This window comes from Amblyraja radiata, chromosome 6 (genome assembly GCF_010909765.2).
Source record: "Amblyraja radiata isolate CabotCenter1 chromosome 6, sAmbRad1.1.pri, whole genome shotgun sequence".
Taxonomy (NCBI): Eukaryota; Metazoa; Chordata; class Chondrichthyes; order Rajiformes; family Rajidae; genus Amblyraja; species Amblyraja radiata.
The window spans coordinates 83879666-83895434 of record NC_045961.1 but is presented as its reverse complement, the minus strand read 5'-3'; the positions used below and the strand labels follow the sequence as shown (position 1 = coordinate 83895434).

The following is a 15769-nucleotide window of genomic DNA, read 5'->3' as shown; positions in this document are numbered from 1 at the left end:
AATCACTGCTGCCTGGTCAGCACAAGCAAATGTAGATGCAGGTTTATTTAAAAAAAAATACAGTAGGTTTGGCAACAGATGAGAGAGCAGGGTGATAAAAAGATGTCAGGAACTGAAGCCTGCAGATGCCAAGGCTGAACACTGTGGAATTCCCTCCCCATCCCTAGCTCCAACATCAGGACGCTCCAAAGGGTTTGGTTCAAATAAGCATTTGTTCACTTGTCCTTTTGCCAACAGTTGTTGGATAACCTTCCAGTAAAATTACCTTGGAACTGTGCAAGAACTATTAAAAATGAATAACGCTATACCTGGGATTGGCAGAACTGACAAAAATACACTGCCAACGTAAAATGAATTTAAAAGGAAAACTGTTCAAAGTACTGTTGCCCAGCCAGCTGAGATGTGGAGCGAGCCGATGTAGTCAACGTTTGGGCTCAATGACAAATTGCACTTCTGATGAAAGGTCAAGAAAGGTTCATAATTTATAGGAGCAGAATTATACCACTCGGCCCATTAGATCTACTCCACCATTCAATCATGGGTGATCTGTCTTTCCCTCCAAGGGATAGAATCACCTGTGTGGTTTAGGTACACGTGGAAAACACACTTTTAGAAACTGGAGACTGTTGAGAGAGATTTGGGTGGTGTTGTGGATGATAACTAGCTCAAGATCAATCATTAGTTTGTGTCTATAATTAAAGTGGGTTGCAATTATAAGCAGCGTTAAACATATCAGCTGGGCTTGTGGTATCTGTGGAATGAATCTCTATCTTAGAGAAGTTCTGATGAAAGGTCAACAAATCGAAACATTAACTTGGATTCTCCTTGCCCAGTTACGTACGGCCTGACCTACTGAGTGTTTCTGGAAGCATCTGGAAGTATTTGGAAGGCATGGTTACACAACGGTAGAGTTGTTGCCTTACAGCGTCAGAGACCCAGGTTGGATCCTGAATACAGGTACTGTCTGTACTGTGTTTGCACGTTCTCCCCGTGACAGTAAACTGGCGTTGAAACCTCGACCACGTGGATTTCATCCCATGCTCCAAAGATGTACATGTTTGTAGGTTAATTAGCTTTGGGGAAAAATTGTAAATTCTCCCTAGTGTGTAGGATAGTGTTAGTGTACAGGGATCGCTGGTCGGCGCAAACCTTTGGGCCAAAGGGCCTGTTCTGCGCTGTATCTAAACTAAATTATCTGTATCTATTTCAGAAGAGTGATTGTGTTGTGGAGCTACCTTTTCAAATGTTTTGAGTGCTTTTTCCCATCATTTCTTGCCTCCCTTAACCTGCTGCAGTAGAAAGTCATCCTCTGCTCAATGTGGCAATGACAGTAGAATTCATCCCCCGTACAGCTTGGCTCCACTGAAATTGGGGTTTGGAAGTGAAGCATGTATGCTTCGTGCATAAGGGCCATTCACTCTTCAGACACAATGTGCTGGATAACTCAGTGGATCAGGCAGCATCTCTGGTGGACATGGAAAGATGACGTTTTGGGTCATTGGGATCCGTCTTCAGATTTATTGTAATGGAGAGAGGACACTGGAAGATAACTGAGAGATCCAGCAGGTCTTGGTAGACCGATTGCACCGCAGTCACTTCCCCTCCTCTGAAATGGAGAGATACTTTCAGAAATACTCAGCCGGTTAGACGGCATCTGTGCAGAGTGGAACGGAGTTTAGCGTTTCAGTTTAATAACATTTCATCAGAACGTTTCTGGGATAGAGAATCATCCCGCAGATACCACAAGCCCAGCTGATATGTTTAACACTGCTTAGAATTGCAAACCACTAAACACTTTAATTGTAGACCAAAACCAATGATTGACCTTGAGATAGTTATCATCCACAACACTACTCCAACAGGCTCCAATTTCTACAAGTGTTTTTTATTCTTGCGTACCTGCACTACATGGGTGATTCTCTCCCTTTAGAGTACCTGACCTTTCATCAGAAGTGGAATTTGTCACTGAGCCTTAACGTTGGCCACATCTGCGCTCTCCACATCTCAGCTGGCTGGACAGCTGTACTCCCAGAATTTTTCCTTTCTAAATTCATTTTCCAAGTTGTCAGCTCCACAAACCCAGGTTAGACATTACTCATCTTTATTGCCTTTTGCACAGTTCCAAGGTACTTTAACTGGAAGGTTACTGAACAAGAGTTGGCAAAATGACAAATGAGCAAAGGCTTCATTCAACTAGACTTTATGCAGCTACCCGGTAGATGGAGAGGGATGGGAAGGGAGGGAATTCCACAGTATTGAGACTTGGCAGCCACAGGTTTCAGTTTCTGACATTGCCTTTATCACCCTGCTCAACTGCTGCCAAACAATCTTTTTTTAAATATATATATAGACCCTCGCCTCAAAATGGTGCTCTCTTCATTGCTCGTCAAGGACTCTTCCCACGCCCCCTCATTCCATCTCAATAGTTAAGAGAACGCAATCTTCTCTCTCAGAACGTCTCAGGGACAGAGAATCACTTGCACAGATACCACAAACCCGGCCGACACATTGAACACTGCTTATGTTTACAAACTGCCAACCGCTTAAATAATACACCCAAACTAATGATAGCTACCTCCCCACGAGTTCCTTTTTGGAACGAGTGCCTTGTCTATTGGCAATTTTAATTCTTGGCATTTTGACAAATTCCACAACCCAAGACTGCAATTTAGAAACCTTTAATTTACCGGGCTGAACTTCACAGGGTAGTTCCAATTAATGAGTGCACTTCTCTGGTATATTCTGCCCACTATCATATCCAGTTCAATTTTTAGCTTCAAGTTATCTGGGGCCCATACCTAGAGAAAGCCAGAGTCACAGGAAGAATATGTAAACACCACACAGACAGCTCCCGAGGTCAGGATTGTACAGATCACTGGAGCTTACAAGGCAGCAGCTAGCTTTACTGGCTGCACCACAGTGCTGCTCAAAATGGAAACTTAAAACATGGCAAAAGCAGCTCGAAACAGACATGAAAATAACCTCAAAGCAGTGAAACCATAGTCAGCTGGCAAGCAAATTCTCTCAATGATATTTTAAACTTCAAATTACCGGTTGGATTGGAACACTGAGGCCTGGGCCCCGTGGACTTCTGCTCCCAGGACACAATCTGCCATTCTAAGTTTAGCTTTTCAAGTTTAGCCACAAAATTGCTGCTACGGAAACATCTTTGATGGAGCGTGTCTGCTCCCAATTATGGAAGGTGTGGTCTGGGATGAAATAGGATTGCAAACGCCCATTGGAACCGTGGTGGGACCTGAAGGGAAGGCTGACCTAGGGAGTTGTGTCAGCCGCATCGGGAGAGGCAGCTGAGGGGACTGACCGAGAGATCCACTCTTTGTTACATCCCACCGAGAGGGTACGGAGAGGCAACACGATCACAAAGCCAGTCAGTGGGGAGGAATGACGTGGCAACTGGTAGAGCTGCTGACCCATTGTGCCAGCGAGCCTGGAGCAAGCCTGACCCCCGGTGCTTTCTGTCAAGAGTTAACACATTCTCATAGGTTCTAGCAGAATTAGGCCATTCAGCCCATCAAGCCTCCGTTCACTGGTTCTATCCTACACACTGGGACAATTCACGGAAGCCAATTCATCTCCAAACCTGCACGTATTTGGAACAGGGGAAGAAACCGGAGCACCGGTTTTGTTGGCTCCTTTCTAGAGACAGCGGAATGTATAGATGGAGTCAATGGTTGGGGAGGGCTGGGTGGAGGCTAGTTTGTGTGATGGGCTGGACCGCATACACAACTCTTCAATTTCTTGCATTCTTGGACAGGGCAGTTGGTAAACCACACCGTAGTGCATCCCAACAGGATACTATCCATTGTGCATCTGCAGAACATTATCCAAACGCGTCTGAGGAAGGAGAGGCATTGGCGTGCTTCCTTGACCATGCAGGGAATGGATTAGGAGTTGTTTCGGGCCAGGGTTCTTCTTCAATAGGAAGGAACTGCAGATCAGGCATGATATTATTCAGATTTAAACCGGAATTCTGATTTTATTGTTTTCCTATTTGTCATTTTTTTGTGCCCGATTATTTGGCGACCAATCAACCGCTGTCTCTAAGGGGGTTGCGTCCAATCACCGACCAGCTTCCCTTAAAATTCCCGTCCAATCAACTAATCGGTCTCCTCCCGTCCAATCAGCAGCTGTCTCCAAGGGCATTGTGTTCAATCACATAATGCACTGGTCACTCGGCGAACAATCAGACACAGTCTCCGAGAACAATTGTGACCAATCACCGACCAGCTTCCCTTAAAATTCACGTCCAATTAGCCATTGTCTCCAAGGGCATTGTGTCCAATCACATAATGCAGTTTAATGGTAATTAGCAGCTACGGTAAAGGTTGGAAGCCAGCGGAGGTACTGACAGTCAGATGGGAGCAGGAGAGATTAAGACAGTGTATAATCCATAGCACCTTAGTGTACAATTTCATAATATATACTAAAGAACAGGTCTGACAGGCCTTGGCTGGGAACCTGGGGGTCACCAAAATTGTTCCCAATTGGGCCCCGCATCTCCTAAGGCCCGCCCTGTTCTATACAGTCAGTCATACACCATGGAAACAAGTCCACAGAACCATACATCCAAGGCCACCAATCTGCCCATCTCAGCTAGTCCCATTTGCCTGTGTTTGACCCATATCCCGTTAAAATGTTCCGATCCATCTTCCTGTCCGAATATCTGTTAGACCTCGTTATTGGCTCCGCCTCTACCACTTCCTGTGTAGCGTGTTCCATATACGCACCACCCTCGGTGTGAAAAAGTTTCCCATCAGGCTTCTATGAAATCTATCCTTTTTCACTTTAAGCCTCTGCTATTCACCTCATCTATTCTTTTTAATTTATGGAACTTTGTTTAATGTTGATTATTATGTTAACTATGAGCACTGTGTTTTCAGACCTGTTATGCGGCTGCAAGAAAGAATTTCATAGTTTCATTTCAGTACAGATGAGAATTAAATACTCTTGACTCAATTTTGTACACGTCTATAAAGGTCCTCAGTCTCCTGTGCTCCACGGAATAACATCCTAGCCTGCCCCACTTCTTTCTATAGCTCAGTCCCTCGAGTCCAGGCAACAAGAGCTTCCCCAAGTCAGTTTCCAAGGTAATTCCGTACTTGCTTGACAAGGATGACAAAATTCATCAGTTTCTGGCATTGTTCACCCGGTTTAGTTTAGTTTAGAGATACAGCACGGAAACAGGCCCTTCGGCCCACTGGGTCCACATCGACCAGTAATCCCCGCATATTAATACCATCCTACACACACTATGGACAATTTTTACATTTATCAAGCCAATTTACCTACATACCTGTACGTCTTTGGAGTGTGGGAGTTAACCGAAGATCTCGGAGAAAACCCACGCAGGTCACGGGGAGAACGTACAAACTCCGTACAGACAGCACCCGTAGTCGGGATCGAACCCAGGTCTCCGGCGCTGCATTCGCTGTAAGGCAGCAACTCTACCGCAGCGCCGCCTTGCTGCCCTTTTTATTTTGATTTATCTTAACACATGCAAAGAGGGGAACATTTAACTCCTATTGTGCCTATCATAACTTCAGTGGAATGCTTCTGAATGGGTAAACATGACAACCAATCTGTACATTGCAAAATCACAAAGAGTGCTGTTATAGTGCAGAAACAAGGAACTGCAGATTCTGGCTCACACAAAAGGACGCAAAGTGCTGGAGTAACACAGTGGATCAGGCAGCAGCCCTGGAGATCGTGGATGGGTGACGTTTTGGTTTGGGACCCTTCTTCAAACTATGTCCTTTTGATGTTAAAGTGGCTCGTGCAATTTGGTTGGAGAGGGGAAGTTGGTTCAGACAGCAGGAGCAGTCCTCGGTTCTTCTATGAATGGGATTTCCCTTTCATGTTTTAAAAAACTTTGGTACCTAAATTTAACTTTTCAACCAGAAGATGTTCAACCAGTACAGCAGCCACTCATCACCACACACACAAGCCCCACCCTGGCACCAAAAACAGAGTCCCAGGGCGAATCGTAGTTCAAAAGCAGCTAGAAACAATCCCCAGAACTGTTGTCCTCATTGCATCTACCTTGGGACCTATATTTACTCTCCCAGTATTATACAGACTGCCCCCGCACAACTTTAGAGAGAGCACGCCATCAGTGTATCTCCTGAGTCTCATTTATCCAAGCACGTTACTCCTCCCCAGGGGATCCGGTTTCCTGTTCCCGACTGTCCTCGACCGTTGTACATTGTAGAACGCAGGCATCCAGCTAACCCAACCGGTTTTCCCAAAGCCCATCCTTTCCTGCACATTCCAGACCCAGTAAATAGTTTGCGTCTAGCCAGGGGGCTGTGGGTTGCATTGCACTGGCTTATCACCGTTCTGATTTCAATTAGTCTCACTTTGCAAGAATATCTTCCAATATGTTCATAGGTTCATAAGTGATGGAAGCAGACTTCGGCCATTCGGCCCATCAAGTCTACTCCGCCATTCAATCATGGCCGAACTAGCTTTCCCTCTCAACCTCATTCTCCGGCCTTCTCCCCATAACCCCCAACACCTCTACTAATTATGAATCTATCTATTTCTGCTGTAAAAATATCCATTGACTTGGCTTGCAGTCTTCTGTGGCATCAATTCTGATTCTGATGTTCAATTTCTGCCTTGAAAACTGCTTCCAGATACAACAGGAAGGAGTTGTGCTATTTTTCTTCTTTTTTTTTTACAAGTATATTCTTGCACTGAATGTTATTCCCTTTATCATGAATCTGTACACTGTGGTTGGCTCGATTGTAATCATGAAGGGGAAAAGATTTAATAGGAATCTGAGGGGTAACTTTTTCACAGAAAGGGTGGTGGGTGTATGGAACAAGCTGCCAGATGAGGTACTTGAGGCAGGGACTATCCCAACATTTAAGAAGCAGTTAGACAGGTACATGGATAGGACAGGTTTGGAGGAATATTGACCAAATGCTGGCAGGTGGGACATAGAAACATAGAAAATAGGTGCAGGAGTAGGCCATTCGGCCCTTCGAGCCTGCACCGCCATTCGATATGATCATGGCTGATCATCCAACTCAGTATCCCATCCCTGCCTTCTCTCCATACCCCCTGATCCCTTTAGCCACAAGGGCCACATCTAACTCCCTCTTAAATATAGCCAATGAACTGGCCTCAACTACCTTCTGTGGCAGAGAATTCCACAGATTCACCACTCTCTGTGTAAAAAATGATTTTCTCATCTCGGTCCTAAAAGACTTCCCTCTTATCCTTAAACTGTGACCCCTAGTTCTGGACTTCCCAACATCGGGAATAATCTTCCTGCTTCTAGCCTGTCCAACCCCTTAAGAATTTTGTAAGTTTCTATAAGATCCCCCCTCAATCTTCTGAATTCTAGCGTGTACAAGCCGAGTCTATCCAGTCTTTCTTCATATGAAAGTCCTGCCATCCCAGGAATCAGTCTGGTGAACCTTCTCTGTACTCCCTCTATGGCAAGAATGTCTTTCCTCAGATTAGGAGACCAAAACTGTACGCAATACTCCAGGTGTGGTCTCACCAAGACCCTGTACAACTGCAGTAGAACCTCCCTGCTCTTATACTCAAATTCTTTTGCTATGAATGCTAACATACCATTTGCTTTCTTCACTGCCTGCTGCACCTGCATTCCTACTTTCAATGACTGGTGTACCATGACACCCAGGTCTCGTTGCATCTCCCCTTTTCCTAATCGGCCACCATTCAGATAATAGACTAGTGTAGCTGGGACATGTTGGCCAGTGTGGGCAAGTTGGGCCGAAGGGCCAATTTCCACACTGTATTACTCTATGACAAGCACGTGGGACTAGCGTAGATAGGGATCTTGATTGGCATGGATAGATTAGACCGAAGGGCCTATTTCTCTGCCGAATGACTATGTCTCTATGACAATGCTCTAAGGTTTCAAGCAACATATCAGGCAGAGAAAGCAGTCATTCTCCACTGTTACAATGGAAGGTCATTGACCATAGACGTCAACAATGTTTCTTTAACCGCTGATACTGCCTGATCAAAATATTTCCTGAAAGTGCTTTTATTTTAGTTGGAGATATTAAATTGGTGAATTTTCCACAACTTGAGATCTGGGCAACTTGCCATCTCTTCTTTACCTGTAATTTTCCACTACCCTCCCAAATCTCAGAACTACTCCAATTCCAATGTTTAATTGCCACATGCACCAGGAACGAAATGAAATTCTTACTTGCTGAAGCTTCACAGGCACATTATACACAAGAACATTACAAATATACCATAAACAATACTACAACACATTATCAGTTTTATCAAGAAACCAGACCACAACAGTGCAAGCCTAAGTACATAATACAACCTTATACAAAGTCCATAGCAGTTCGGTGCTGAGCTAAGATTGTGGCTAGGATTGTACAGTGTGGTTCAAGTGTCAGATCGTTGATGGGAAGAAGTGGTCCTGGTACTAGAAGGAAGTGGTTCTAGGATCCTGTATTCCCAAATTACTCCCTTACCAGCATGAGCTTGAAATTCCCCTCGCAAACATCTCTGCATACAATATGCTACCTAAAATCTATCTTTGACAAGAGATTTTGGCTGCTGCTCCCAACACCTCCTTGTATAGCACACAATCAGAACATATGTTATCAACACTCAGTGAGATCATACTACACCAAAATAAATTGAATCCATTCAAGTTGTTGAACTTTTCCTTCCCTGCTGAGACTTGGTTGGGCCAATGCTCCATGGACCACAACTTACCCAATGCCTTTCTCCAGTTCCCCAACACGCACCATTGAAGATGGCTGTAAAACCATGGGGCATTGAATTCATCGGTCAACTCTCACGACTTAAATCAAAACTATTTGCCAAGTCCACACTGATGAAACACAATATACCAACAAAATCAACCCAGCCATGGATCTCTACAATACTGGATGTAGCTGAACACAAAGGACGTCATCATTATTGATTAAGAAGTTAAGACAAAATCAATAATCAAATGAACCATGAACCATAAACATTCTGCCACAATTTAAGGTCAGGATCGGGGTCAAGTATCAACAAGATTTCCCCAGGGAAGGAAGCTAGCCTGATGAAAAGAGCCATGTGTAAAGAACACAACAAACTTGGAAGCAGGAATGGATCACTCAGCCTGCCCTGCAATTCAACAGAATCATGGATGATCTGGCCCAGACCTCATCTCCATCTGCCCCAATTTTAATATCCTCCATAACCTCCCAAAGGTAGAGAAATCCAGAGACTCCCCCAACCCTGTGAGTCCCTAGGCAACTGCTTTAAATGAGCACCCTCTAATCTTGTAACTATGTTCTCTTCTTCAAGATTCACACAAAAATCACCCCTTTAGCCCACCATGTCCACCCTGACCACTAATCCCACTTATCAGCATTTAGTTTAGAGATACAGAGCGGAAACAGGCCCTTCAGCCCAGCTAGTCCGCACTGACCAGCGATCCCCGCACTTTAACACCACCCTAGACACACTTGGAACAATTTTACATTTATACCAAGCCAATTAACCTGCAAAACTGTACGTCTTTGGAGTGTGGGAGGAAACCGAAGATCTCGGAGAAAGCCCACGGGCTCACGGGGAGTATGCACAACCTCCGTAAGGACAGCACCTGAGGTCAGGATCAAACCCGGGTCTCTGGCGCTGTAAAGCTGTAGCTTTCCCACTATGCCACCGTGCCGCCCTTGGCATGGTCCATAACTGTGGTCCATAGCCTTCTGTGTCTTGGCAATTCAATTGCTCACCTGGAGAGTTTTGAACAAATCTTCCTAGTTGTTCTCTGTCCTTTTTCCATTTACCCGTCTTAAAACGTATCCTCAAAATGGTTCTGATAAAACTGAAATGTTGCCCGCATTCTTGCCACATCACTCATAATGATGGCCAATCTTTCATCTTTGCAACACTTTTATGCATCTACCCAGAGTATCCCTAGATTCCGATAATAATTTTTAAAAATAGCTACCACAGTTTTGAATAAACTCAATATATACTCACACATTGAGCCCGCAATTGTCATGGATAGAGAGATGCAGCTTGACCCAGAACATTGCAAAGATTACAAAGATAAAACCGCACCTCATATTCCAATTGGGTATGAACGTTGAATTCTCCAATTTTAGGTAACTAACCTACACTCCCACACATTCTCTCTCAATTTCATTCTTGTGCCCAGCCTAAATTTCTCCCCTCCCTTCCACCAATATTCTTTCATCTGGCTTCACAATTCGTACTTCAATCCTTATCTCACACATTCGGACCCTTCATCTTTGGCCTTTGTCCAACCATCAAAAATCTCTCTCATCTGCATCCACCTCTCACTTGCCAGGCTTTGTCTTGCCCTTAGATAGACACAAAAAGCTTGAGTAACTCAGCATGACAGGCAGCATCTGTGGAGAAAAGGAATGGGTGACATTTCGGGTCGAGACCCTTCTTCAGTTCCTTCCTACACATTTTGTCTTGCCCATCCTCATTACCAGCTTTCTTCCCCCCCCCCCACCACAACAATCAGTGTGAAGAAGGGTCCCAACCTACCCGTGTTCTCCAGGGATGTTGCCTGACCCACTGTGTCCCTTCTATTGCACATATTTTTCCCTTTTTATTGCAAAGATTTCTTGGCAGCACAGTCCAAATCTGTGACCTCTACCGCTGAGAACAACAACGGTACTCTAGGCTCCTCTCCCAGTTACACCCATTCCTAGCTTGAGTGTACATCAACATTTCTTTATCATCAAAGACAGACACAAAATGCTGGAGTAACTCAGCAGCATCTTTAGAGAGAAGGAATGGGTGACGTTTCGGGTAGAGAACCTCCTTCAGACTTCAGAAGGGTCTCGTACCTAAACGTCACCCATTCCTTCCCTCCAGAGATGCTGCCTGTCCTGCTGAGTTACTCCAGCATTTTGAGGGTAGACAAAAATGCTGGAGAAACTCAGCGGGTGAGGGAGCATCTATGGAGCGAAGGAATAGGTGACGATTTGAGTCGAGACCCTTCTTCAGACTGATGTGGGGGTGGGGGGCGGGAAGTAGAAAGGAAGAGATGGAGACAGTGGGCTGAGGGAGAGCTGGGAAGGGGAGGGGAAAGAGGGAGAAGGCAAGGACTACCTGAAATTGGAGAAGTCAATGTTCATACTAACGGGGTGTACCAAGCGAAATATGAGGTGCTGCTCCTCCAATTTACGGTGGGACTCACTCTGGCCATGGAGGAGGCCGAGGACAGAGAGGTCGGATTTGGAATGGGAGGGGGAGTTGAAGTGCTGAGCCACCGGGAGATCAGGTTGGTTAATGCGGACCGAGCGGAGGTGTTGGGCGAAGCGATCGCCAAGCCTCCGCTTAGTCTCACCGATGTAGAGCAGCTGCCACCTAGAGCAGCGGATGCAATAGATGAGGTTGGAGGAGGTGAACCTCTGCCGCACCTGGAAAGACTGCTTAGGTCCTTGGATGGAGTCAAGGGGGGAGGTAAAGCGACAAGTGTAGCATTTCCTGCGGTTGCAAGGGGAGGGGGTGGTTTGGGTGGGAAGGGACGAATGGACCAGGGAGTTACGGAGGAGCGGTCTCTGCGAAAAGCCGAAAATTGGAGGAAGAGCACCTCATATTTCGCTTGGGTAGTTTATACGCCAGCGGTATGAACGTTGACGTCTTCAATCTCAGTTAGTCCTTGCTTTCTCCCTCTTTCCCCTCCCCTTCCCAGCTCTTCCACAGCGCACCATCTTCCTCTCTTCTTCCCGCACCCTCCACCCCCACATCAGTCTGAAGAAGGGTCTCGACCCGAAACGTCACCTATTCCCTCGCAACTTAGATGCTGCCTCACCCACTGAGCTTCTCCAGCATTTTAGTCTACCTTCGATTTTTCCAGCATCTGAAGTTCCTTCTCCAGCATTTTGTGTCTATCTTTGTCACGGTGGCACAGCGGTAGAGTTGCTGCCTTACAGCAAAAATGCAGTGCCAGAGGCCCGGGTTCGATCCTGACTACGGGCGCTGTCTGTGTGTAGTTTGTACGTTCTCCCCGTGATCTGCGTAGGTTTTCTCCAAGATCTTCGGTTTCCTCCCACACTCCAAAGGCGTACAGGTTTGTAGGTTAATTGGCTTATTTAATGGCTTGATAAAAATGTTAAAATTGTCCAAGTTGGCGAATATGCAGAGTACTGCCCTGCCGACTACAAAATTCAGAAGGTTCGGATTAAAACAACATCTGCAGTTCCTTCCTACACATTCCTTTATCACTAGACTGGGTCTAGTCCAACAACACTGCTGGAGCACCTTCACCAGAAGGACTACAGTAGTTCAAGGCAGCAGCTCCCCATCACGTTCTCAAGGACAACTCCTAGTGATTCCTACGTACCAACAATGAACGTTTTTACTGAGGAATAAAGCCAGCAATTACAGAGCGCCACAAAACAGACCACAGCAAGGAGTCACCGTCTGCAACTCTCAAAGACAACAACAAATCAAAACAGTTCCAAATGCTTCTACCATGACCCACAGGACAGCTGCAAAATAAGTCCGTTATTGTCCTGTTTCAGGTGGCCAGACTGAGAAATAACAAGCAATGGATGCCAACTCACTTCACCTTCCTTCCTGGTTCTCCTGGGAATGTAACTCCGTTGTTAACTCCGCACACACCCAGGTAACAAGCAGAAATTCACATCCCTTCAAGGCACATAACACGTAAAGACCTGTGGAAATCAGCTGGCAACAAGCCGCCACTTCAAGCTCCCCGCAAGTAGCAGCGGGGGATGGGGATAGAAACAAGGAGCATTTGGCACAAATTGGCAACAGGTAGGAGAAAGGGGAACAGAGGTCCCCGCCCCCAGAGGGGTGGGTTTGGTGTGTTTGACCTTACCGGAACTTCATGCACTTCCTGGGTGTCATCCAGCATTTGGACCTTGATGGGGATGAGTTTGCCAGAGGGAGAGTTGGGTGGCTTCAGCCCTGGTTCCAAGGTGCTGATCCCGGTGGTCTCCTGCCCGCCCAGCCTGGCGCCGGGGCTCTGAAGCGGTTGGTGGGTGAGTTCGATATCCGCCATCCTTCCCGTTCCGGTTCCCGCGATACTGCAAAGGAAGAACAAGCATGAGGAGCGCGTTCCACTCAAGGGTCTGCTCAATACCACGAGAAATCTCTATGAGAGTTGTGGATGCAGCCCAGTCCATTGCACAGACTAGAATACTCCATCTATACCTAACGCTGCATCGGAAGAGAAACCTACGTAATCAAAGACGTCTCACCTTAGTAATTTCTTCTTCTGCCCATTCCGTCAGGCAGAAGATATAGAAGGTTGAATGCGCGTACTGCCAGATTCAGCACCAGCTTCTTCCCCTCTATTATCAGGCTTCTGTATGGTCCCATCTTTAGCTAGGATACCGTCCGATTCACCTCTACCCCAGGGGGTATATTAGGAACTGGTGCACTACATTGCTAAGAACTATATCCTCCACTATATTCTCCAGTCTTCCAGTAAAGAAAGGCCTATAAACGTCTCTCAATTTTATAAATGTCAATACAGTCACCCCTCAACCTTCTTTGCTCCAGGGAAAACTGTCCCATCTTATCCAACTTCCCGTTATAACTCAAGCCCTCCAGTCTTGGCAATCTCCATGTGAATTTTTCATGAAAGAAATCTTGTGTGAAAGAAATGATCAAGGCTCCTTTAGTTCTTTAGCTGACCTCCTTTAAGCAGAAGATAATGTTGGAGTAACTCAGCGGGACGGGCAGCATCTCTGGAGAGAAGGAATGGGTGACGTTTCGGGTCGAGACCCTTCTACAGACTGATGACAGGGTAGAGGGAGATACATAGATAAGGAAGTGTAAGGTGTGGAAACAATACAAAGGGGATGTAGCTCAAAGAAAATGTAGAATAGATCATTGTTAGCTGGGAGAAGATAACAACAAGGCATTGTCTCTTGTCATCTACCCTCCTTAACCCAACTTCATCAATTTGATTTCCTCCAATAAAATCTTGCCTTAATCTTCTCCACTCCAGTTACAGCCCCCAACGTCTCCCCAGAATGTAAACGGAAATAAGATTCCAATAAGATTCCAACCTGTGCCTTTAAAAAATTGTTCTTGTAACTTATTCCAAAGTTTTGTTTTAGTTTGCTCTTCTTTGTGTTCTTTTTATTTCACAGTTCTTCTGTTATCTGATGGAATAGGGGGATCGGCAATGGATTGTGTAACAGTCTGAACAGATCTTCCATATAAACCAGGGCTCTCACTTAACTTTTTTTCCTTGTTGCCAGCCGGGCAACCTAGGCAGCCTTTTAGGTTGCCAAATGACAGTTTAGGTGGTCATTTAGGACGGCTTGCATGACGCGTGCGATAATGTGCTCGGACGAAGTGCGTGGTTACCAGTCGGAATTATGCTCAATGAAGCATTCACATATTATTTCTGCTTCAAATAAAGTCACAAACTAAATATATTCACCAATCAAGACATGATATATACCACAATGACATGCAGCAAAATAATAATATAGTATCTCAACTCTTTTTACACATTGCAATGAATGCAATTTCTATTAGTTCTTTCCACTTTCAAACAAAAATGTGGTTGGATTATTCAGCGTATGATCAACCTGTGTTAATAAATCCTGGACCATGGTAACATATATGCTTAACCATGCACACTACAGATTGATGCAAGCATGTTTTCTGTGAAGGACCAAAAATTATCATGACCTGGCCATAGCATGGGTCGTTATTCCTATTGTACACAGAAACACTCTCGCTTCCCACATAATTTATCCATAACAAAATATACAGGTTGCAAGGAAATTTCTAAAGGCATTTTATGATAACTATTAAAACTGACTATACCCATCTGACAGGTTAAACATTACACTAACTGACAAGAGATGGCCAAAGGACATAACTGCAGCAAATGTTCTTTTAGTAATATGTTTAAAGGTGTCAAAACGCCATATTACCGGACATGCAGATTAGATGTATGTGTTGTGAACAGCATTGAAGATACTCAGTTTGTACGCTCCAGATTTAAAAAAAATTATTGATAAACGCTGTTTCCATCATTCCCACTTCAGAATTAACGTTAAAATTTCAACTGAAATATCTCCTGACCAAATTTGTGATGTATATACCGACTGTAGGAGTGAAACCTGGGTAAATCCAACGTTTTGTTGTGAATGTTGCTCATTAAATAACTACAGTACTGATACTCCATATTAAGAGCATAGATTTGCCGTTAAAATAAATTCTGTAATAACGTGTCAACGGTAGCAGCGACAATCGAACACTGCGGTTTTAATGTTTCACGTGTTCACAATTTAATTAATCCATCTTTCTGGACTACAACAAATAATAACATTGGGAATTAAAACACATTTGATTGCATTCCGTTATCAAACATAGTCAATGTTCGCTCTGAAGACATTTCCAGCACAATAGGGTCAGGAGGGCGGGGGGGGGGGGGGGGTGTGATTCAGTGCGGGATGGATAGATTGCGGGGGGGGGGGGGGGGGGGTTGAGAAGGAAAACGGTGCGGAATGGAAGGATTGAGGCAGGTGAATTAGTACATGTTGGTTGGAGTATGTAAAATTGTGAGGGGAGAGCACGGGGGATGTCAGTGGTGTTGAATGGGGGGGATCAGTACGGGATGGACGGGGGGATCAGTACGGGATGGATGGATGGATGGGGGGGATCAGTACAGGATGGATGGGGGGGGATCAGTACAGGATGAATGGGGGGGGATCAGTACAGGATGAATGGGGGTAGACAAAAATGCTGGAGAAACTCAGCGGGTGAAGCA

General features: G+C 45.2%; 1 protein-coding gene across 2 annotated transcripts in view; it reads right to left on the bottom strand.

Moving 5' to 3' along the window:
* farp1 (FERM, ARH/RhoGEF and pleckstrin domain protein 1) overlaps positions 1-15769 on the bottom strand; it is a 247461-nt gene that overhangs the window by 215884 nt on the left and 15808 nt on the right. For both annotated transcript variants that reach the window (XM_033023060.1, XM_033023061.1), the window contains exon 2: positions 12851-13058. In XM_033023060.1, the coding sequence (XP_032878951.1) occupies positions 12851-13033 (183 nt within the window). In that variant the 5' untranslated portion in view covers positions 13034-13058. The remainder of the gene's footprint in view (positions 1-12850; positions 13059-15769) is intronic.